The 22,651-nt window shown below is 45.7% G+C and overlaps 1 protein-coding gene across 2 annotated transcripts in view; it reads left to right on the top strand.

The window, feature by feature from the left end:
- Positions 1 to 22,651, top strand: part of pappa (pappalysin 1) — a 248,804-nt gene that overhangs the window by 25,565 nt on the left and 200,588 nt on the right. For both annotated transcript variants that reach the window (XM_033049105.1, XM_033049104.1), the window contains exons 2-4: positions 789 to 1,845; positions 18,448 to 18,593; positions 20,711 to 21,004. In XM_033049105.1, coding sequence (XP_032904996.1) covers positions 789 to 1,845; positions 18,448 to 18,593; positions 20,711 to 21,004 — 1,497 coding nt within the window. The remainder of the gene's footprint in view (positions 1 to 788; positions 1,846 to 18,447; positions 18,594 to 20,710; positions 21,005 to 22,651) is intronic.

The following is a 22,651-nucleotide window of genomic DNA, read 5'->3' as shown; positions in this document are numbered from 1 at the left end:
GTTTTAAACTGAAGATAGACACAAAAAGCTGGAGTAACTCAGCGGGTCAGGAAGCATCTCTGGAGAGAAGGAATACGTGATGTTTCAGTTCGAGACCCTTCCACAGACACAGGGTATGGTAACATATGATGAGCATTTTGAACGGCTCTGGGCCTGTACTCGCTGGAATATAGAAGGATGAGGGGACACCCACATTGAAACTTATGGAATAGTGAAAGGCTTGGATAGGGTGGATGAGTCTAGGACTAGAGGTCACAGCCTCAGAATTAAAGGATGTCACTTTAAGAAGGAGATGAGGAGGAATTTCTTTAGTCAGAGGGTGGTGAATCTGTGGAATTCTTTGCCACAGAATTCTGTGGAGGCCTACAATGAATATTTTTAAGGCAGAGATAGATAGATTCTTGATTAGTATGGGTGTCAGGGGTTATGGGGAGAAGGCAGGAGAATGGAGTTAGAGGGGAAAGATAGATCATCCTTGATTGAATGGCGGAGTAGACTTGAAGGACCAAATGCCCTTATTCTGCTCTGATCACTGATGACCTTATGACCTGAAACGCTCTATATCTCTTGTTTCCCTTATACCTAACCAGTCTGCAGAAGGGTCTCAACCCATGATCCCTCTCTCCAGGGGTGCTGTCTGACCCGCTGAGTTACTCCAGCTTTTTGTGTCTACCTTCAAGAAAAATGTTATGCCGCATGACATGGGAATTGAGTCATAGTAACGTTAAGATATTGAAAAAAACTTTCCTTCGAAACATCTCACAGACTTTTATGTTTCTTGGATGTAGGACTCTACGACAAATGCCCTTGCACACTGCGGGACAGAGGATGGGGAGTTGGCATCCAGTCGGCGGACGGCTTGGGCAAGAGGGACCCGCGGTTCTTCTTCAGCCTGAGGACGGACAGAGCCCGCAAGTTGACCACCATCATGACCCAGCAGAAGTACCAGGCCAACCAGTGGGTCCACTTGGCCGCCAGCTACGACGGGCGGGAAATGAAGCTCTACGTGAACGGGGCGCAGGTGGCCAGGAGCAGCGAGCAGGTGGGCGACATCTTCAGTCCCCTCAGCAAAAAGTGCAAGGCTCTCACACTCGGGGGGAACTTTCAACATCAGAACTTTCGCGGCTATGTCACCGACTTTAGCTTGTGGGGCGAAGGCAGAACTCAGCAGCAGATAATCCAAGATATGAAACACCACGCTCAAGATACTAATGGGCAGGTCCTTTATGACAACTTTGAGGATGTGAAGAGGCACTGGCTCACTGTGAAGGACAGCAAATACCCTCGGGCAGAACTGAAGCATTACGTTGACTGGGTATCAAGCACCAACCTGGAACCTCCACCCTGTGGCCAAACTGTGTGTGACAACATGGAGGTCACGTTGAGCTACAACAACCTCTTCAACTTTCGCAAGATGAAGACAGTTCGCTACAGGGTGGTCAACATCTGCGACGACAACCAGCAGAAGACCACCGTTACCAGAGAGCAGATCCAACTTCAGCACCGGCACCTAAACAGCGCCTTCGAGCGGTACAATATTACCTGGGATATTACAGTTCTGGACGTGAAGAATTCCTCCCTGAGGGACCGTCTTATCTTGGCCAACTGCGATATCAGCAAAATTGGGAACGGGGACTGTGACCCGGAGTGCAATCACACGCTCACCGGAAACGATGGTGGTGATTGTAAACCGCTCAGGCGCTCGCCTCTGTTAAAGAAGAAAGGAAATGGGGTGTGTGATATGGAATGCAATGATGAACTGTACAACTTTGATGATGGTGATTGCTGCAATCCAGCGGTGACTGATGTAACAAAGACATGTTTTGACCCAAAATCACCCTACAGGTATTATTAACCATATTTAATCATTGAATGATTAGCATGAGATATACTTAACTCAGTGTGTCAGGCAGTGTCTCTGGACAACAAGCATCTTCTGCAGAGATGCTGCCTGACCTGCTGAATTACTCCAGCACTGTTCCCCTTGGTATATTGACCAGCATTTGCAGTTCCTTATTTCTATACTTAACAAAGATAAGTTCAAATAAAGGCCTCTCAAAGTGAATATTTGAACATAATACTATTGAGAGTGCGGGGTGGTGCAGACTTTCTTACTGCCACCTCACAGCTACTCGATGCTGTCTGTGTGGAGTTTGCACGAGCTTCCTCTGTGTTGTTCCTGTTAACTTGTGCCCAAGCAGGTTATTTGCCTCAGAAGGCTGCGGAGGCCAAGTCAGTGGGTACATTTAAGGCAGAGATAGATAGATGCTTGATTAGTACAGGTGTCAGAGGTTATGGGGAGAAGGCAGGAGAATGGGGTTAGGAGGGAGATGTCATGATTAAATGGCGGAGTAGACTTGATGGGCCGAATGGCCTAATTCTGCTCCTATCATTTACGAACATGAACTTATGAATTGGCCAAATGTAGTAGGTGGCAAAAGAATCAAGAAAGGGGAATGAGAGGGCATGTAGGAGAGAATAATGTTGCAACCTTTCAGGGAAATAATCAAGAATCAAAATCAGACTGAGGGATAGCTCGTCCAGGAGTCAGCACCAACATGATGGGCCAAATGTCTTGTGTTTCAATAAGTATGAAAGAAATGCCTCAATGCCATTGCTTGGTGCTTTTCTATTATGGGGTTATGAAGTGGAAATTCGCAGGTCTTGTTTGAGATGGAGTGCGGTGAGTTTAATGGTACCGTTACTCATCTCGAACCTTATGGGCCTGTCCCACTTACGCGACTTTATCGGCAACTGCCGGCACCCGTCATAGGTCGTTACAGGTCGCCGAAAATGTTCAACATGTTGAAAATGCAGAACAAGGTACGACTCTTTGGGTGACTACTCACGACCATTCACGCTTCATCCCGCTACATGTTTTTTACATTTTTTTTTTTTTTTTTTTAATCGCTATTTTTTTTCTTCCTTTTTCCTTCCTCCCACAATATGTAATATGTAAAAGAAAATGTGATTCTGTTCCATTCTGTTTGTAATTTGTTTGTTTGTTTTTTGCACAAACTCCACGAGCATTGCCACTTTTCATTTCACTGCACGTCTCGTATATGTGTGTGATGAATAAACTTGACTTGACTTGACTTGGGTCGTCTCCTCAGTCTCCTCAGTCGCCCAAAGAGACGTCGCACCTTTCTGGTCGCCGCTGGATTTTCAACATGTTGAAAATATTCGGCGACCTGCAACCACCTATGACGGGTGCCGGCAGTCACCGAAAAAGTCGCGTAAGTGGGACAGGCCCATTAATAGTTCTTAATCGGGTAGCAGTCAGCTGATCTGTGGGATGTGGGAGGAAACTCTTGTGGTCACAGGGAGAAGGTTCAAATGCTACTCCTACAAGGGCAGGAGGTTGGGATTGTAATGGGTCAGTCACTGGGGTTGGTGAGCAGCAACTCTACCCGGTACGCCACTGTGCTACCCTCCCTCACTGCTTAGTCCTTATCATCTTTGAACTCAACCAGTAGATTGATTTTCAATAAGTGTCAACACATAGTTAACTTCCTTGTTTATTTTGCAGGCTCGTTTCTACAATTCGTTTTTAGTTTCAGTTTGAGTTTCGGATTTACAGAGCGGAAACAGGCCCTTCGGCCCATCGAGTCCACACCGACCAGAGATTCCCGCACACTAACACTATCCTACACACACACTAGGGGCCGCACACTAACACTCTCCTACGCACACTAACACTATCCTACGCACACTAACACTATCCTATGCACACTAACACTCTCCTACGCACACTAACACTATCCTACGCACACTAACACTATCCTACCCACACTAACACTATCCTACGCACACTAACACTATCCTACGCACACTAACACTATCCTACCCACACTAACACTATCCTACGCACACTAACACTATCCTACCCACACTAACACTATCCTACGCACACTAACACTATCCTACGCACACTAACACTATCCTACGCACACTAACACTATCCTACACACACTAACACTATCCTACACACACTAACACTATCCTACGCACACTAACACTGTCCTACGCACACTAACACTATCCTACACACACTAACACTATCCTACCCACACTAACACTATCCTACGCACACTAACACTATCCTACACACACTAACACTATCCTACGCACACTAGCACTATCCTACGCACACTAACACTATCCTACCCACACTAACACTATCCTACGCACACTAACACTATCCTACCCACACTAACACTATCCTACGCACACTAACACTATCCTACGCACACTAACACTATCCTACGCACACTAACACTATCCTACGCACACTAACACTATCCTACGCACACTAACACTATCCTACGCAAACTAACACTATCCTACGCACACTAACACTATCCTACACACACACTGGGGGCAATTTACACTTATACCGAGCCAATTAACCTACAAAGTTGTACGTCTTTGGAATGTGGGAGGGAACCGTTCTCGGAGAAAACCTTGAGAATTCCTTCCTCAATTCCTAAAGCATGGATTCTACAATCCATGTTTGATATTTAAAAATATTATCCTGAAAATACATGGTTTCACTTCCATCACCACCTTATTTTGTTTCAGACTGATCCTTTCACAAAGTTAAAACATCTCAGTTATAGTCTTGGGCTCTCTCTGCCCACTCTAGACGTCAAATAGAGGTTTATAGATTCAGTTATGAAAATAAGGTTTCAATTAAGATTTTAAAATGTTCAGTCTAAAGTTTATTTGGGTAAATATAAGTATGCAACCTCAGAGAATTCTACTCAATCTGAAACCTTTCTTGAAGTCAATGGGAAATAAATTTAAATAGATATGGCAGTCTACTTGTATTACACAAGTTGTTTGTAACTAGAGTTGCCAACTGTTCCGTATTAGCCGGGACATCCCGTATATTGGGCTACATTGGTTTGTCCCATATGGGACCGCCATGCCCCGTATTTGACTGCTACTACTCGGGTCAAGGGGGACTGTTGTGTCCGGCCCCGCCTCACCCGCCCCGACGTAGTGCAGCCCATGGAGTGCAGCAGCAGCAGCTCCTCGCCCGTGGCCCCGTCGGTCGGCTGCCCGGCCAGCTGTCCAACCTTCAGACCTTCGCTTACCGCCGACACCACCACCCCTCCTCCTCATGGCCGATCATCGGTTCACGAGTTGGATGGGGTGTCGGACTTTGTGTGCAGCAGAACACAAAGCCTAGCCGGCAGGCCAGCTGAGGAGTTCTGGCCCGGTCCGCGCGATGTCACGCACAAAGTCTGGTGCCCTGGCCAGAACTCAGCAGCTGGCCCGCCGGCTGGGCTTTGTGTGCAGTCCAGCACCCGGGCCAACTCATCATTCACCCAGCCACGGCCGAGTAGGTCAACGAATTGCCGTGCCGTGTCCCTTGTTTTGACCTTTTGTCCCATATTTGGGAGTGAGAAAGTTGGCAACCCTCTTCATAACATTACCAATCACAGGCTCCACGGTCGTTTCGCTGAACACCTCCTCTCAGTCTGCCTAAACCTACCTGATCTCCCGGTTGCTAAACACTTCAACTCCCCCTCCCATTCCCACACTGACCTTTCTGTCCTGGGCCTCCTCCACTGTCAGAGTGAGGCCCAGCGCAAATTGGAGGAACATCACCTCATATTTCGCTTGAGCAGCTTACACCCTCTAACTTCAACTAACCCTTGCTTTCCCTCTCTCTAAATCCCTCCCCCTTCCCAGTTCTCGGACCAGTCTTACTGTCTCCGACTACATTTCATCTCTGTTTCCTTTGTTGATCCCTTCTCCCAGCTAACAATGATCTATTATACACGTTCCTTGATCTACATTCCCTTTGCCCTGTTTTCACACCTTACACTTCCTTATCTATCTATCTCCCTCCCCCCTGACGTCAGTCTGAGGAAGGGTCTCCACCCGAAACGTCACCCATTCCTTCTCTCAAGAGATGCTGCCTGTCCCGCTGAGTTACTCCAGCATTTTCTGTCTATCTCCAGTTTAAACCAGCATCTGCAGTTCCTTATTACATATAACATTACCCTATTTTGTACATAGCAAGGTTGAATACTTTGGGATGAACAATAGGCCTATCTTTGTGTAAAACTACATGCAGCAGTGGTAACTTTATTTGATATATTTTCCCACTCCGCTGTGTTTACATGGAATTATTATCAGCTAACCACAAAGATAATAAGTGCGGTATCAAAGATCTAATTGTAGGATTCACCGGAGACCACTTAAAACGATTAGCGATAAGATCATGACAGCAAAAAGCTGACAGATGACAATGTGCCTCGAACCAGTAAATGTGCAGTTAAAATAGGCAACGTTTTGGGCCGAAACCCTTCTTCAGTCTGAATAAGGGTTTTGGCCCGAAACGTTGCCTATTCCCTTCGCTCCATAGATGCAGCCTCACCCGCTGAGTTTCTCTAGCATTTTTGTCTACCTTTGATTTTCCAGCATCTGCAGTTCCTTCTTAAACATACAGAACACAGGAACAGGCCATTTGGCCCACAATGTCTATGCCGTACATGATGCTAAATTCATCTAATCCCTTCTGCCTGCATATGACTTGTATCCCTCCAAACCTTGTATTAACAATGTGCCCATCTAAAAGCCTTTTAAAATTCCACTTCTGCCACTATCCCTGGCAGCATGTTCCAGACACTTAACACTCTTAGTGTAGAAAACGTCAGACTCACATCTCCTTTGACCATTCATTCTCCCTCTGACCAGTTTTTGGAAAAAGTACTCAAATTGAATACCCTGTCTATGCCACTCGTAAACTTATAAACTCAGTGAGAGTGGTGAGTCTGTGGAATTCTCTGCCTCAGAGGGCAGTGGAGGCAGGTTCTCTGGATGCTTTCAAGAGAGAGCTAGATAGGGCTCTTAAAAATAGCGGATTCAGGGGATATGGGGAGGGGGATATGGGGAGAAGGCAGGAACAGGGTACTGATTGGGGATGATCAGCCATGATCGCATTGAATGGCAGTGCTGGCTCGAAGGGCCAAATGGCCTACTCCTGCACCTATTGTCTATTGTCAACCAGTTCTCCCTCCAGCCTCTGACACTTCAGAATCCAAATTTTCCCAATCTCTTCTTCTGGCTAACACCCTCCAATCCAGCCAACATCACGGTAAACCTATTCTGCACCCTCTCTAAAGCCCCCACATCCTTTCTGTATTGGGGTGACCAGAACTGGATGCAGCGGTAGATTTGCTGCCTTACAGCGCCAAAGACCTGGGTTCGATCCTGACAATGGGTGCTGCCTGTACGAAGTTTGTACCTTCTCCCTGTGACATCCCAAGTTGCTCCAGTTTCCTCTCACACGCCATGGATGTACAGGTTTGTAGGTTGTTTGATTGGCTTTAGTAAAGATTGTAAATTGTCCCTAGTGTGTGTAGGATGGTGCTAGTGTACAGTGATCGCTGGTCAGGGCGAACTCGATGGGCCGAATGGCCCGTTTCCGCACTGCATCTCTGAACTAAACTAAATTGCACACACTACTCCAAATGCGGCTTAACCAAAGTTTTATAAAGCTGCTCAATGACTTCCCAACGTTTATCCTCAATACACTGACCGGTGATTTTTACCACCACATCTGCTTGTACTGTTACTTTCAAGGAGCTATGGACTTGGACCTCAATATCCCTCCGTACATCATATCAATGGCCAAGTATCAATGGTAGATTTTCCCCTCCGAAGGAAATGTTTACGCTCACAATTAATTTGACTGAGACTGGAGTTTTTTCCTCTAATTCCAAAATATTTAAAAACTTTAATTTAATTTTAATTAATCTCATTCAGTGATCCATGAATCTGTTTGGTCAGTAACATAACCACTGTGGTAATGTACCATACCCTGACCTCTGGCATGGTTGTTGCTAATCACACTTTGTCCCAGTTTTGTTGTCGGGTGAAGTCATAGTCAGTGTACAGTCTAGCATCGAGAAAACTGCCGTAGAAGGTTAGGCTAAAGTATTTGTTGGCCCAATGCACTACCCTTCCCCCCCACCCCCCCATCCCCCTCCCTCTTCCCCCCCTGCCCCCCTCTCTACCACCCCTCTCTCTCTACCTCCCTCTCTACCCCCCTCCCCCTCCAACTCTTCCCCTCCCCCCCCTCCCCCCCCTCCCCCCCCCCCCCCCCCCCCACCCCTCCCTCTCTACCCCCCCTCCCTCTCTAGGGAGTGAATAGGGAGGGTGAAGAGGGGGAGGAGGGAGGGCCGGGGGATGAGGAGAAATGAATCGCGCCTGCGCAGTTGGGGGCTATGCGTGAGTGGTGGAATATTGCGCTGGGGGAACGGGTGAGTGGTGGAATATTACGTTGGGGGAGCAGACCCAATGGGTCTGGACTTGGTCTAATCAATTATATAAATGATATAATCTGTATTCATTTTTATCTAAATCAAACATTTGTATGTGAGATGGGTCCCGAGCCGAAACGTTACCCATCCTGTTACTCCAGAAATGCTGCCTGATCCGCCGAGTTACTCCAGCACTCTGTGTCTAACTTTGATGTGAGCCAACATCTGCAGTTGGTTGCTTCTATATTTAGTATTCGCCTAGCCCCTTGGTTCACCTATAACCTCTCGTTCCATCGCATGTCCCTGTATCACACCATCTCGATTTCTTCTCTCAGGAAGTACTATAGGAGTATGTTCCTCACTGGTTGTATCAACCAATGTGAATCGAGGAAGTGACGGTAGCTATCCTGAAAATGGATTATTACCAGGAGATGTTTGTGCTACTTCTTCACATAATAATCCAAAACCTGACCTCCGAAATGATCAGGGGTCAGGTTCGGGGTCAATTATGTTCGCAAACAATGCTGATTACGGCCCTGGCACGGAATCAAAATAATGAATTTGGCATAAATACCTTTTTGAAATTAATTTCATTTAATCTCCTCTGAAGCAGTAGCAGTAGAATTAGATTTGCTTCATTGGCATTTTCCATTGCTAACATGGAGTAATCCTTTAATACAAGTTTAAGGATTAGATACACTGTATTTCATGTTGCTCATTTCAGTGTAATTGTCCAATATCATTGAGCTTAGCCACAGCATTTTCATTGCAACCTTTGCTCTGTGGTGTTAAGTCCCTATGCTGCCTTTGATCTATACCCGCGTTTGTCGGACGCAATCTTCATTAGCCTAATGCACTTAGTGAGTAGCAAAGCTAACAAATTACAATAAGATGCTGAGCTCATTATCATCACTATCTTTATATTTTTTTTACCAACTGAAGGGATTTGGCGATTTTGTTGGTTTAGCGTAGTTTAGAGATACAGCGCGGACACAGGCTCTTCGGCCCCCCGAGCACACCGACCAGCGATCCCCGCGCATCAACACTGTTCTGCGCACACTCTGGGGACAATTTACACACATACGCCAAGCCAATTAACGGACAAACCTGTACGTCTTTGGCGTGTGGGAGGAAACCGAGGATCTCGGAGAAAACCCACGCAGGTCACGGGAAGAACGTACAAACTCCGTATAGACAGCACCCATGGTCGGGATCGAACCCAGGTCTCTGGCTCTGAAAGGCAGCAACTTTATCACTGTAACAGCTTTTTCCCAGGACACTGATATTTAAACACAAATTTGTTTTGATATTGTTGTCAGTCCTGCTCTCTAACTCCACTTCTTGCCTGCTGAGCCCCGTTCAGTTCTAGATCTCGGATCCCACCCCTTTTTATCATACAGTGTTATCTATTGTAACCAGACTCAAGCAATTCATACGATACCATACGATACAAATCGATAGAGCTTTATTTATTTACAGTCATAAAACACAAAATAACTGAAACATGAAATTCTATGAAGGCTTTTTCTCCTTCTCACCCTCTTATCAAATGTTAGGCGTTGAATGGCCTTCTCCACTAGACAACTGAAACCATCAGTAAATGAATGCCACAGTCACTGGAAAGAGATTCGAAAAGTGTTGAATGGGCAAAGGTTCACACTGACCATTCAGATGCTCATAAGTTGTAGGAGCAGAATTATGCCATTCGGCCCATCGAGTCTACTCCACCATTCAATCATGGCTGATCAATCTTTCCCTCTCAACCCCATTCTACTGCCTTCTCCCCATAACCCCTGACACCCGTACTAATCAAGAATCTATCTAACTCTGCCTTAGAAATATCCACTGACTTAACCTCTACAGCCTTCTGTGGCAATGAATTCCACAGATTCACCACCCTCTGACTAAAGACATTTCTCCTCATCTCCTTCCTAAAAGAACGCCCTTTCATTCTGAGCGTGCCGAAGGGCTTGTTTCCGCGCTGTATCTCTAAACTAAAGGTGGCTATTGACACATAGATGTTTCAATGTATACAGGAGGCTCTGTTCATCTTGATCAGGAAAAAGACTGACATGTTTTAATGCTGGGAAAATCTTCCCAACTCCAGCAATACAGATTCATAATTATAATCACAAGATTATCATATGCAGGCTAATTCATAACCACAGGTTATTTAACACGTCACAAGCTAAACCATCGTCCTCCACCAACAACGACACTTGTGTGCCACTTGTTACACAACGAGGACATTTAAGGTATCCATAAGGATTTGTGAATAACTCTCAGCATTCAAGTACATGTGCCGATGGTGTTTGCTAACAAGGGCTGAAACTTCCCACAGCTACAAGTGAACCACGGGATTATCTCATAATCTGTGGATCAGGATTTCAATTTAAACAGTTTAGCTGAGACGATTTGAATCCAGGCCTTGGACTTAAGTCTGAAGAAGGGTCTCGACCTGAAACGTCACCCATTCCTTCTCTCCAGAGATTCTGCCTGGCCCGCTGGGTTACTCCAGCATTTTGTGTCTGCCTTCAATTTAAACCAGCATCTGCAGTTCTTTACTACACACCTTGCATTTAAATGTTAGCAGTGTCAGAACGATGAGTCTATTGAAACTATCAAAGCTGCCTGTGATGTAGTTGGATTCGAAGAGCACAGGAAAACAGAATAAGTGAAAGAATTGGTTTCACAAACCTTCAAAGAAAAGACAATTTATAGTTCAGTTTAGTTTAGAGATACAGCATGGAAACAGGCCTTTCAGCCCATCGAGTCCATGCCGACCAATGATCACCCATACACCAGGTCTGCCCTCCATGCTTGGGACAAACTAAACTGAACTATGAATTGTCTTGCTGGGGCACCAATTTTCTGATGGGCTGAAAGGACTGTTGGTGTCCCTGGACAGAGCCGAGGAAGGAGGTATAAGGACAGGTGTTGCATCTCCTGCAGTTGCAGAGGAAAGTCCCTGGGGAAGGGGTCAGATGGGATGAGTTAACCAGGGAGTTGCAGAGGGAACAGGCTTTGCGGAAAGCAGGAAGACAGAGTCCACCAAGTCCTCACTTTTTGAGTTGGGGGATGGCCTGTATTATCCCCCAGTTTTTGGAGGTCGAGCAACAACTTGTTAGCGCACGTCGGGGGCTCCAACACCAAGACCCGGAGCAGGGCCTTGCATCGCCCGGCGCGGCTTTAATTGCCGCGGGACTTATTTACCATCGCCCGCCGGGGGCTTTGACTCTGACATCGGGAGGAGAACGAGGAGTGCAGGGGAGAGATAAGACTTTGCCTTCCATCACAGTGAGGAGGAGATTCACTGTGATGGATGTTTGTGTAAATTGTGTTGTGTCTTGGTTCTTCTTCTTGTTTGTATGTCTGCAGAAACCAAATTTCGTTTGAACCTCTGGATTCAAATGCCAACAAATAAATTGTATTGTATTGTAAAAAAAAACAACAAATAATAATAGTGTCACCCTCCCACACCGGGTACCCCCGAGGCTGGTGATCAGTGATCGCTCAGCCCCCCCACTTTCAAAAAAACCTTCCTCGGCCCCTCTCTCTTATTCTCTTAACAGATTCAAGATTCAAGTGAGTTTATTGTCATGTGTCCCTGATAGGACAATGAAATTCTTGCTTTGCTTCAGCACAACAGGACATAGTAGGCATTGACTACAAAACAGATCAGTGTGTCAGCATTTCACAGTCCTTTCCCACCTGTGATTTCTTTAACCTTCAAGTAAGAAACAGTAAACCAAACACAGAAACTGTTTAAGAAACAAGCATGCAATGAAAATAGTTTCCGCAGACAATCTTTGACAATCAGCCCACAGAATTTGGAATCGTGAAGGAAATATATTTTGGCAAAAGCCAAATGTTCAGATTTGTGGTTTTCTGTGTTTTTATAATAAAATTTTAATCCACTCTATTTAAAGATGAAAGGTTAGGGATATTTTATACATATAAAATTTTATTATAGCTTGTCTAACCGACATTGCCAGAAGCTAAATGACAAGTGATATTTTACACGTTTTATTGATTGCAGATCCCTGTCAATGTATTGTAATGCACAGCTGTTCTTTACAGAGCTCCACTATGAACATGTTGACATTCCCTACAACAGACATGTTTCATTCATGAGAGCTGGTCAGCTTTCTATCACACCTATCGCTCTTGGCAGGTCAGCGTGAGGAGTGATGCAATAACATGTTGTGATCTACTACTTTCCCATCCAGTGTCGAAATGTCTGACCTTCCTGTCAGGTAGACAAAAATACTGGAGAAACTCAGCGGGTGAGGCAGCATCTATGGAGCGAAGGAATAGGTGATTTAAGGATAAGGGGGAAATCTTTTAGGACCGAGATGAGAAAAACATTTTTCACCCACGCAGTTCACGGGGAGAACGTAGAAACTCCGTACAGACAGCACCCGTGGTCAAGATTGAGCCCGGTTCTCTGGCGCAGTAAGGAGGTGATTCTACCGCTGCTCCACCTTGCCAACCCTATATTGTGGTCGAAAACTATCCCATCCATTGTCAAAATGTCTAGTCTTCCTGTCAGTGTTAGTTGCAATCATTCAGACTCTTGAATCAATCACGATCTACACTCTGGTTGTTGTTTCCAAAAGCCCCTTACCATTTAAAGATAACTGACTATAAAGAGGGCAGTGTTTTGTACCAATGTCCCAAGAAAGTAAATGGCTTTTGCTGGTAAGATTACATTTAAATTAAATTAAATTTCAATCCAATCCAACTAATTCTAAATATATTAAAGGCTTTGTTGTATAATCAATGGATTCAAAGAAGCACAGAAAGTTTATGTCTGTCTACACCTTTTCATTTGATATACTATTGGGGAATAAATTGGGGCCTGTTGTAAAGGGTGGCACGATGGCACAGCGGTAGAGTCGCTGCCTTACAGCATTCACAGCGCCAGAGACCCGGGTTCGATCCTGACTACGGGTGCTGTCTGTACGGATTTGTACGTTCTCCACGTGACCTGCGTGGGTTTTCTCCGAGATCTTCGTTTTTCACCCGCATTCCAAAGACGTGCAGGTTTGTAGGTTAATAGAAAGTAGTAGGTTGTAGAAACTTACAAAATTCTTAAGGGGTTGGACAGGCTAGAAGCAGGAAGATTATTCCCGATGTTGGGGAAGTCCAGAACTAGGGGTCACAGTTTAAGGATAAGAGGGAAGTCTTTTAGGACCGAGATGAGAAAATCATTTTTTACACAGAGAGTGGTGAATCTGTGGAATTCTCTGCCACAGAAGGTAGTTGAGGCCAGGTCATTGGTTATATTTAAGAGGAAGTTAGATGTGGCCCTTGTGGCTAAAGGGATCAGGGGCTATGGAGAGAAGACAGGGATGGGATACTGAGTTGGATGATCAGCCATGATCATATCGAATGGCGGTGCAGGCTCGAAGGGCCGAATGGCCTACTCCTGCACCTATTTTCTATGTTTCTATGTTGGCTTGGTGTATGTGTAAATTGTCCCTTAGTGTGTGTGGGGTAGTATTGGTGTGCGGGGGATCGCTGGTCCGTGCAGACTCATTGGGGCAAACGGCCTGTTTCCGTGCCGTATCTCCAAACTAAGCTAAGCTAAATGACCTATAGTTTAAACCTGTAATCTCTCTAATGCACTGCCATATCGATCTATATTTCATGGGAAACTGGATGACTGAAATATGTTGTCAGGTCTGAAGCATCCAGAACATTTTCCATCAGTGAAGTCCAATTTTGTCTGGTAAAGAAAAAAAATTCTCATCCAGTAAAGAATTGTACATTTCAGCGATTTCTCATCAAAATGGTCCTTAGAGCTTCACACACGACATGCTGAGAAATCATTTTGGAGAGACTCAGCCTTTTATGCTGAATTGCAACAGCTGAAGACAACGCTATTCATTTTGCCTTCAGTCACTGCTAATTCAATATCAGAGTGGCTACTGAGTGAAATAATCCCAGGTGGATTGCCTTATCTGGACCTCTGAGCTAATACCTGCTCACCCCCATGGTAGTTTTGTTCTTAGTTTAGAGAGATCAAGCAAGGAAACATGCCCGATGCCCTCCGCTCCTCCCCAGCTTCACCCGTTCACACTTGTTCCTCGTTACCCCACTTCCTCATCCACTCCAGACACACACTAGGGACAATTTTACCCAGGGCCAATTAACCTGCAAACCCGCACGTCTTTAAGATGTGGTTGGAGAACGGAGCACCCGGAGGAAGCCCATGCTGCCACGGGAAGAACCTGCAAACTCCACCCGGACAGCATCCAAGGTCAGGTTTGTACCTGGGACTCTGGCTCTGCGAGACAGCAGCTCTACCCGCTGCACCACTGCGCCGCCCCTGGGCCACCTGCCCAGATGATAATGATCTTCCCGCAGGTGTGCAGGCACCTTACAACTTAGCTTTCTAACCAAACTACTGCAGTGAAGAAGGAATATGAGTAGGTCATAAAACTCCACAAGGGGAATGATAGTACAGTTGTGATTCTGGATGATGAGCATCCAGAGATGAAGACTATTGATGTGGACAAGTGGTTTTAAATCCCATCATGGCTGCTGAAGAAGTTCATTGCAAATAATTAAATGACAAGGAAATCTGAAATATAATGTTTCTCTCACTGACAGTGAGAGTGGCGCAGTGGTAGAGTTGCTGCCGTACAGCGCCTGAGACCCGGGTTCGATCCTGACTACGGCTGCTGCCTGTACGGAGTTTTCACATATATATAAATATGCGTACACTGAATTTTCAGGCTCTTATATCTACTTTCATCCATATCAATCTGGAATGCACCTCCTGAGAAACTGGTGGAGTCAAGGCCCTGTCCCACTTGGCGATGTTGTTCGGCGACCGCCGGCGTCGTATCAGGGTCGGCAAAAGATTTTGAACATTTCAAAATCCAGCGGCGGCAAAAGAAATGTTTGCGACGCTTGAAAAAACACCGCGCGCCAACACGTCATCACGCCGCGTCACGCCGCAAATGTTGCGGTGACCTGATACGTCAGTCAATGATGCCGGCAGTCACCGAAAATATTGCCAAGTGGGACAGGCCCTTTAGTTATATCATTGAAGCAGTATCTGGACTCGCACTTGAACAGCCAAGTACTGTAGGCTGTGAACTACAGTAAATGCTGGTAAATGGATTAGTATAGATAACGTATTTAATGTTCAGCATAGACATATTACCGCCCACTACGCAGACATCAGTCTGAAGAAGCGTCTCGCACCATTCCTTTTCCGGGATGCCTGCTTCCGCTGAGTATCCAGCATTTGGTTCTTTTTGGTCAAGTCTACCATTCTCTGCCGTTACACCGACGCTAGCTTCCAATTGAACTCTCCCCCCATATAGTTAAAGCTCCCCGTGCCTTTGCAAACTCCGCCAGGAAGGTTTGATCAAGGGTCCTTTCTGTACAGGTCGCACCTTCCCCAAAGGTGTCTGTCTTGTGGTTTAAACCAGCATCTGCAGTTCTTCTCCACACATTTGGACTGAAGGACCTGCATCCATGTTGTATGATTCTATGATCTTATAAAAGAGATGGAGGATTTAGATTCCTGCTGGGATAAAGAGGCCAAAGTGTTTTGCTGCTCATGGAGCAAAGATTTCAAGGCTGTCTCTCTCTTTCCCCTCACAAGATGGACTTGTCAAAGCACTAGGACCATACGCTCAGCTTGCAATGGACACCTGCAGAACACAAGCAATCTGGTAGTAATCTTTGTAGTAAGTGTGTTATTCTTCAAGGGTGTTATCGACAGGTTTTTGGAAGGAGCAAATTTAAGTGAAACAAGGAAAAGGAAATCACCGCACCACCATCTGAATCCAATTTACTCACACAAGAAGCACCTAGAGATATGGACTCAACTAAACCTTTGGAAATAGACACAAAATGCTGGAGTAACTCAGCGGGTCAGGCAGCATCTCAGGAGAGAGGGGATGGGTGACGTTCCTTCTTCAGTCAAGGGGGGAGGGAAACTAGAGATATGGAAGGTTTACAAAGAGCATGTCAGGTGTGAAAAGGACAGATCAAAGCAGATGATGTTCAAGGGAATGCACAATGGTTGATTGTTGGCTGAGGGGAGGTGACAACGAGGCATGTAAACAGTAAAAATAATCAGGAGGACAGCAAAAGTATTAGGAGAACCAGGGTGGGGGAGGGACGGAGAAAGAGTGGAGGAGGCCCTGGACCGAAAGGTCAGTGTGAGAATGGGGGGGGGGGGGTTAAAGTGTTTAGCGACCGGGAGATTGTGTAGGCTCGGGTAGAATGAGCGCAGGTGACCACCTTTGGAAATGTTAGGTGCAGCGCAGTTCAGTGCAATGGATATTCATTGAACTTAAGGGCCTGTCCCACATGGGCGCCATTTGCATGTCACGCAGATGGCGCCCAGAGATTTTGTACATCCCCAAATCCTGGACCGCACGTCACTGCCTACGTCTGCAGGCACCATGCGCGCGTAATGCACACCATGTGCGCATCACGTGGGCAGCACGACGCGCACGTGATGCGCGCACGGTGTGCATTACACGCGCATCGTGCGTGGTTGTGCGTCGTGAATGATGTCGCGTAAATGACGCCAGAGTGGGACAGGACCTTAAAGTTGTGAGTTCCAGCAAGAGAACTGAAAATGACTTGGTACTAGGGTTTGAGATCCATTCAGAGGACCTCAAATTGCTCTCAGGAGCAATGAATGAACTCACTGTTTACACATAGCGTTATTATGGTACAGAACACATAGTCAGTGCATTTAACTCCATAATGCAAGTCTGAAGTCTGCCGTTTGGTATTTACAGCAATTTGAACACAATCACGCTCTTCAGCTTCCATTGTAAAGAAAAATCATATGGTAGTTTTTAAGATTTTCTTCTGGCAACATTCTCGATAATTATGACAAAAAATTGCTGCATAAGTATAACTTAATTCACGTTCTCGGGTCATGCCAAGGCACATTACAACCAACACTGCAATTTTTCAAAGTGCTGCCAAGATTGTAATGTGGTACAAATAATGACAGAAAGTGCTGAAATAATGGGGCTTAAGCGAAGAGAGTTGCAGCCTGCGTTGTCTCTCTGGCCAGTCACGTATTGTCTTTGCGCTGACTGGTTAGCACGCAACAAAAGCTTTTCGCTGTACCTCGGTGCGTGTGACAATAGACTAAACCCGCTCACTAACTCACTAGTCGAACTGAAAGATCAAGAAATGATTGGCTCATGCACAAAGATTCTTGATTAGTGCGGGTGTAGGGGTCATGGGGAGAAGGCAGGAGAATGGGGTAAGGAGGGAGAGATAGATCAGCCACGATTGAATGGCGGAGTAGACTAGATGGGACAAATTTCCTAATTCTGCTATCACTTATGAACTTGTGAAAATCGAAGTGTTAGTGCTGAATTCCATGGTCACTCAGGAAAAGACAGAGAAATGAATAGTCGGGCAGAAAGGGAGAGTGTGTTGCAAATTTAGAAGGATGTTGCCAGGACTTGAGGGAGAGGTTGGGCAGGCTGGGACTTTATTCTGTGGCGTGCAGGAAGCTGATGGGTGATCTTATAAAGATGTATAAATTCATGAGGGGAAGAGACAGGGCAAAGATCGCACAGTCTTTTACCCAAGGCAGGGGAATCATCAACTAGCAGGCATAGGTTTATGGTGAGAGTGGAAGAATTGAATACAAACCTTAGAGGCAACTTTTTTAACACAGAGGGTGGTGGGTGCATGGAACGAGCTGCCAGAGGAGGTAGTACAATAAAAATAGTTGTACGATCCTTGGACAGGTACATAGATGGGAAAGGGATATGGGCCAGGCATGGGTAAATGGGACTATCTTAGAGGCAGCCAATTTCACCGACATACCTCTATGTCTTTGGAGCATGGGAGGAGACCGAAGATCTCGGAGAAAACCCACGCGGTCACGGGGCGAACGTACAAACTCCATACAGACGCTGTAAGGCAGCAACTCTACCGCTGCGCCACCGTGCCACCCGTTTATGGTGGAATTTGTATATATATATCACTCTGACCGCCTTCAGTCACAATGTTACTACAACAGCTAGGTGTAGAAGATGAATTTTAGTTCAGCCACAAGAATGATCATTACTGCTCAGTGCTACTTGAAAGGGATCCCGCGTCTTACATCAACTGGAGAAAGAGTTTGAGGTGCATTTTCATCGGACTTATGTTTTGATTGCAGGGCGTACTTGGATGTAAACGATCTGAGGAACATCCTGAAGCTGGATGGTGCAACGCATCTCAACGTATTCTTCGCCAATTCTTCGGATGAAGAGCTAGCCGGGTTTGCTACATGGCCATGGAATAAAGAAGCCCTCACACACCTAGGTAGTTTACGGATCATTTCCAAAGTAACATTTGTTTCTAAAACTACTTTTCTCTTCATTTTGATCATTCATTTTGCTGACAATCCATTCATCTTGTTCTGCCTCAATAACAAGGCATCCAAAGGCTTTTAGGCAGACATATGAATGAGTAGGAAATTTAGGAGGCCTTTGGATAGATACATGTTCATATATAACCATATAACAATTACAGCACGGAAACAGGCCATCTCAGCCCTACAAGTCCGTGCCGAACACTTATTTTCCCCTAGTCCCATCTACCTGCACTCAGACCATAACCCTCCATTCCTTTCCCATCCATATACCTATCCAATTTATTTTTAAATGATAACATGGAACCTGCCTCCACCACTTCTACAGGAAGCTCATTCCACACAGCTACCACTCTCTGATATCTTTCCAAAAGTCTCTTAAACTCCCTGCTTGTTCATGCAGGACCATGCAAGAATGTGATCTTTGATCCAACTTTGCTGGCTTTACCTTGCACTAAACGTTATTCCCTTATCATGTAACTGTACACTGCGAATGGCTCGATTGTAATCATGTATTGTCTTTCCGCTGACTGGTTAGCACGTGACAAAAGCTCTTCACTGTACCTCAGTACACGTGACAATAAACTAAACTGATGTGCATGGAATGCAGGAATATGGACCAGATGAAGGTAGAGGAAAATAATATAACTTGGCATCATATTTGGCATGGACATTGTGGGCCGAAGGGCCTGTTCCTGTGTCGGGATTATCTATGTCCTAAATTCCATAAATTGCCAGGAGATTAAGAGAACAGTAGGTGAGAAAAGGCTCAATCAGACATTGTTCTAAAGGTAGACACAAAGAGCTGGAGTAACTCAGCGGGATAGGCAGCATCTCTGGAGAGATAGAATGGGTGACGTTTCAGGTCGAGACCCTTCTTCAGACCAGTCAGGGAAAAGGGAAACGAGAGATATAGACGGTGATGTAGAGAGATAAAGAACAATGAATGAAAGCTATGCCGAAAAGTAACGATGATAATGGAAACAGGCCATTGCAGTTTGTTTTGATATGACAGCATAGTTTGAGATCAACTTTCACCAGTGCCTCAAGCACACCTCCAGATTCAGGGACAGTTTCTTCCCAGCTGTTCTCAGGCAACTGAACCATCCTACCAACAACTAGATAGCAGTCCCGAACTTGTATCTACCTTATTGGACTATCCTTGATCAGACTTTGTTGTGCTTTACCTTGCACTAAACATTATTCCCTTTATCATGCATCTGTGCAGTGCGAATGGCTCGATTGTAATCATGTATTGCCTTTCCGTTGGCTGGTTGGCACGCAACAAAAAGCTTTTCACTGTACCTCGGGACACGGGACAATAAACTAAACTGAGAACTGGGAACAGCAGCGAGGCTCACGGCAGTGAGCTGACTTACTGGGTAGACACTTTGGAAAGAGTTGCCGCAACTTTATAAGGCTGGATTGTTTTAATGGGGGAAGGGGCCAGTAACCTCATGGAAAGCTGAGTGAAAGGGGAATGCTCCTGGGATAGATGAAGTTAGCATTGCAGGCGCCAATTTGCAAAGAGTCACAGAATGCCATGTGGTGAACCAATAGATACACCATCCCAAACTTCCCAAGTACAGTCAGAGCAGCTAAACAAAAGGGAGCCTGGCCGCTTCCCATCAGCTGATATCCTCCCTGCAGATCTGCCCAATTATTCACAATTTCCTAGCGTTTCTTCACGAGCTGAGATTGGATAAAAAATGGTGACATAAAAACGCTAACAGAACAGGGCGGCACGGTGGAGCGACGGTAGAGTTTTCCCCTTACAGCGTCAGAGACCCGGGTTCGATTCTGACTACGGGTGCTGTCTGTATGGAGTTTTTTGTACGTTCTCCCCATGATCTGCGTGGGTTTTCTCCGGGATCTCCGGCTTCCTCCCACACTACAAAGACGTACAGGTTTGTAGGTTACCGGCAATTGGGTTTGGAAAACTTGTGTGTGTAGGATAGTGTTAGTGTGCGGGGATCGCTGGTCGGACTGGAGCCGGTGGGTCGAAGGGCCTGTTTCCGCACTGTATCTCTAAACTATACTAAACTATATTTTCTGGTTGTGCACCAAGGTGGCATTGTCCTGAATCCTTCGTTCTACGGGATCCCTGGACACACCCACACCATGATCCATGAAATCGGCCACAGCCTTGGGCTCTACCACGTGTTCAAGGGGATCTCTGAGATTGAATCTTGTACAGACCCATGCGTGGAGACCGAGGCTTCGATGGAGACAGGAGACTTGTGCGCCGACACCAATCCAACACCAAAAAATAAACAGTGCAAAGACCCTGACCCGGGCAATGAAACCTGCGGATTTGGCAATTTTATTAACACACCTTTCTTCAACTACATGGGTTACGCAGGTAAGATTGCCATTACATTGACTGTCTTTATTCACTGTCAGAGTGAGGCCAAACATAGACTGGAGGAACAGGTCCTCATATTTTGCTTGGGCAGCTTACAACACAGTGGTATGAATATTGACTTTTCTAATAGCCCTGTCCCACGGTACGAGTTCATTCCAAGAGCTCTCCCGAGTTTAAAAAATAATCAAACTCGTGGTAAGCACGGAGAATGAACGTAGCGGGTACGTCGGAACTCGGGGACGTCTCTTAGCGGCTCGTAACGCTAACGGCAGGTACTCGGGAAGACTCGCTAATGGCAGGTAAGCACGGGAAGACTCGTGAAGATTTTTCAACAAAACATGTTGAAAAATGTCCACGAGAGCCCCGAGTACCAACGAGCGGCCATTACCGTAAATCTACGAGTTCGAATCAGGGCAAACTCGGGAGAACTCTTGGAATGAACTCGTACCGTGGGACAGGGCTTTAACTTCAAGTAACTCTTGCTTTCCATCTCCCTCTGTCCCTCCCCCACTCTAGTTCTCCGACCCGTTTCACTCTCCTCCTGATTAATTTTACTGTTTGCATGCCTCGTTGTCACCTTCCCCTCAGCCAACAATGAACCGTTCTACACTTCCTAGATGCTCGTCTGCTTTGATCAGTCATTTTCACACCTTGCCCTTCCATATCTCCAGATTCCTTCTCCCCTTGATTCAGTCTGAAGAAGGGTCTCGACCCGAAACGTCACCCATTCCTTCTCCCCAGAGATGTTGTCCATCCCGCTGAGTTACTCCAGCATTTTGTGTCTGCCACCATTCCCATGTGTTTGAGCTTCCATCGCTGTGGAATATCTTCCGATCTCTCACCATTTGGAGATTATGCCGGATATATTTACCAATGGAGGAGAAAGAACTAGAATCGGTTGTAACTCGACCAAAAATCACAGTAGACATCAGGAGAAGTAGTCAAAGATAGACACAAAATGTTGGAGTAACTCAGCGGGTCAGGCAGCATCAATGGAGAAAAGGAATAGGTGACGTTTCAGATCAAAGCCCTTCATCAGACTGATATAGGGTCTCGACCCAAAACGGCAACTATTCCTTTGCTCCAGAGATGCTGCCTGACCCGCTGAGTTACTCCAGCATTTTGTCTGCAACTTCGGTGTCAACCAGCATCTGCATTTCCTAATTACTGGAGAAAGCAAGTGGTGAAATGACAATGTAATCCCTGTTTGTTCTCTTGAGCAATTTTCTGAGAAACAGATAGATTATCTGATCCCCGCTTTGTTCATGTTTGTGTCTCGGGTCACAGTTAAACCTTATGTAAACTGCATATTTGCGTTGGCTGTTACTCGACTGATGGCAAGCATTGCATTCAACAAATATCCAAATATTATTAAAAGACAATGACATTTTTAGCAATTGTGCACAGACCTGTGTTGGTCTGAAGGAAAACCCGGCAGGAAATTATTGTTTTTAAGGGAAAAAAAGAACTAAAGGTCAAAGAACAAATTTTTCCTTTTGCTCGATGGAACAAATCCCTTTCGGATAATTTACTCCCTGTTTGATGTTCCTGTGTTATTTTATGCAGAGGCCAAAAGAGGTTTAATTAAAGAACCACAAAATAAGGCGTTAACCTTTAAGTAGGTCAGTCTACGCTTACTGGCAG

This window comes from Amblyraja radiata, chromosome 32 (genome assembly GCF_010909765.2).
Source record: "Amblyraja radiata isolate CabotCenter1 chromosome 32, sAmbRad1.1.pri, whole genome shotgun sequence".
In the NCBI taxonomy this organism is placed as follows: domain Eukaryota; kingdom Metazoa; phylum Chordata; class Chondrichthyes; order Rajiformes; family Rajidae; genus Amblyraja; species Amblyraja radiata.
Note: the sequence above shows the minus strand (reverse complement) of the source record. Positions and strands in the feature narration are given on the sequence as shown.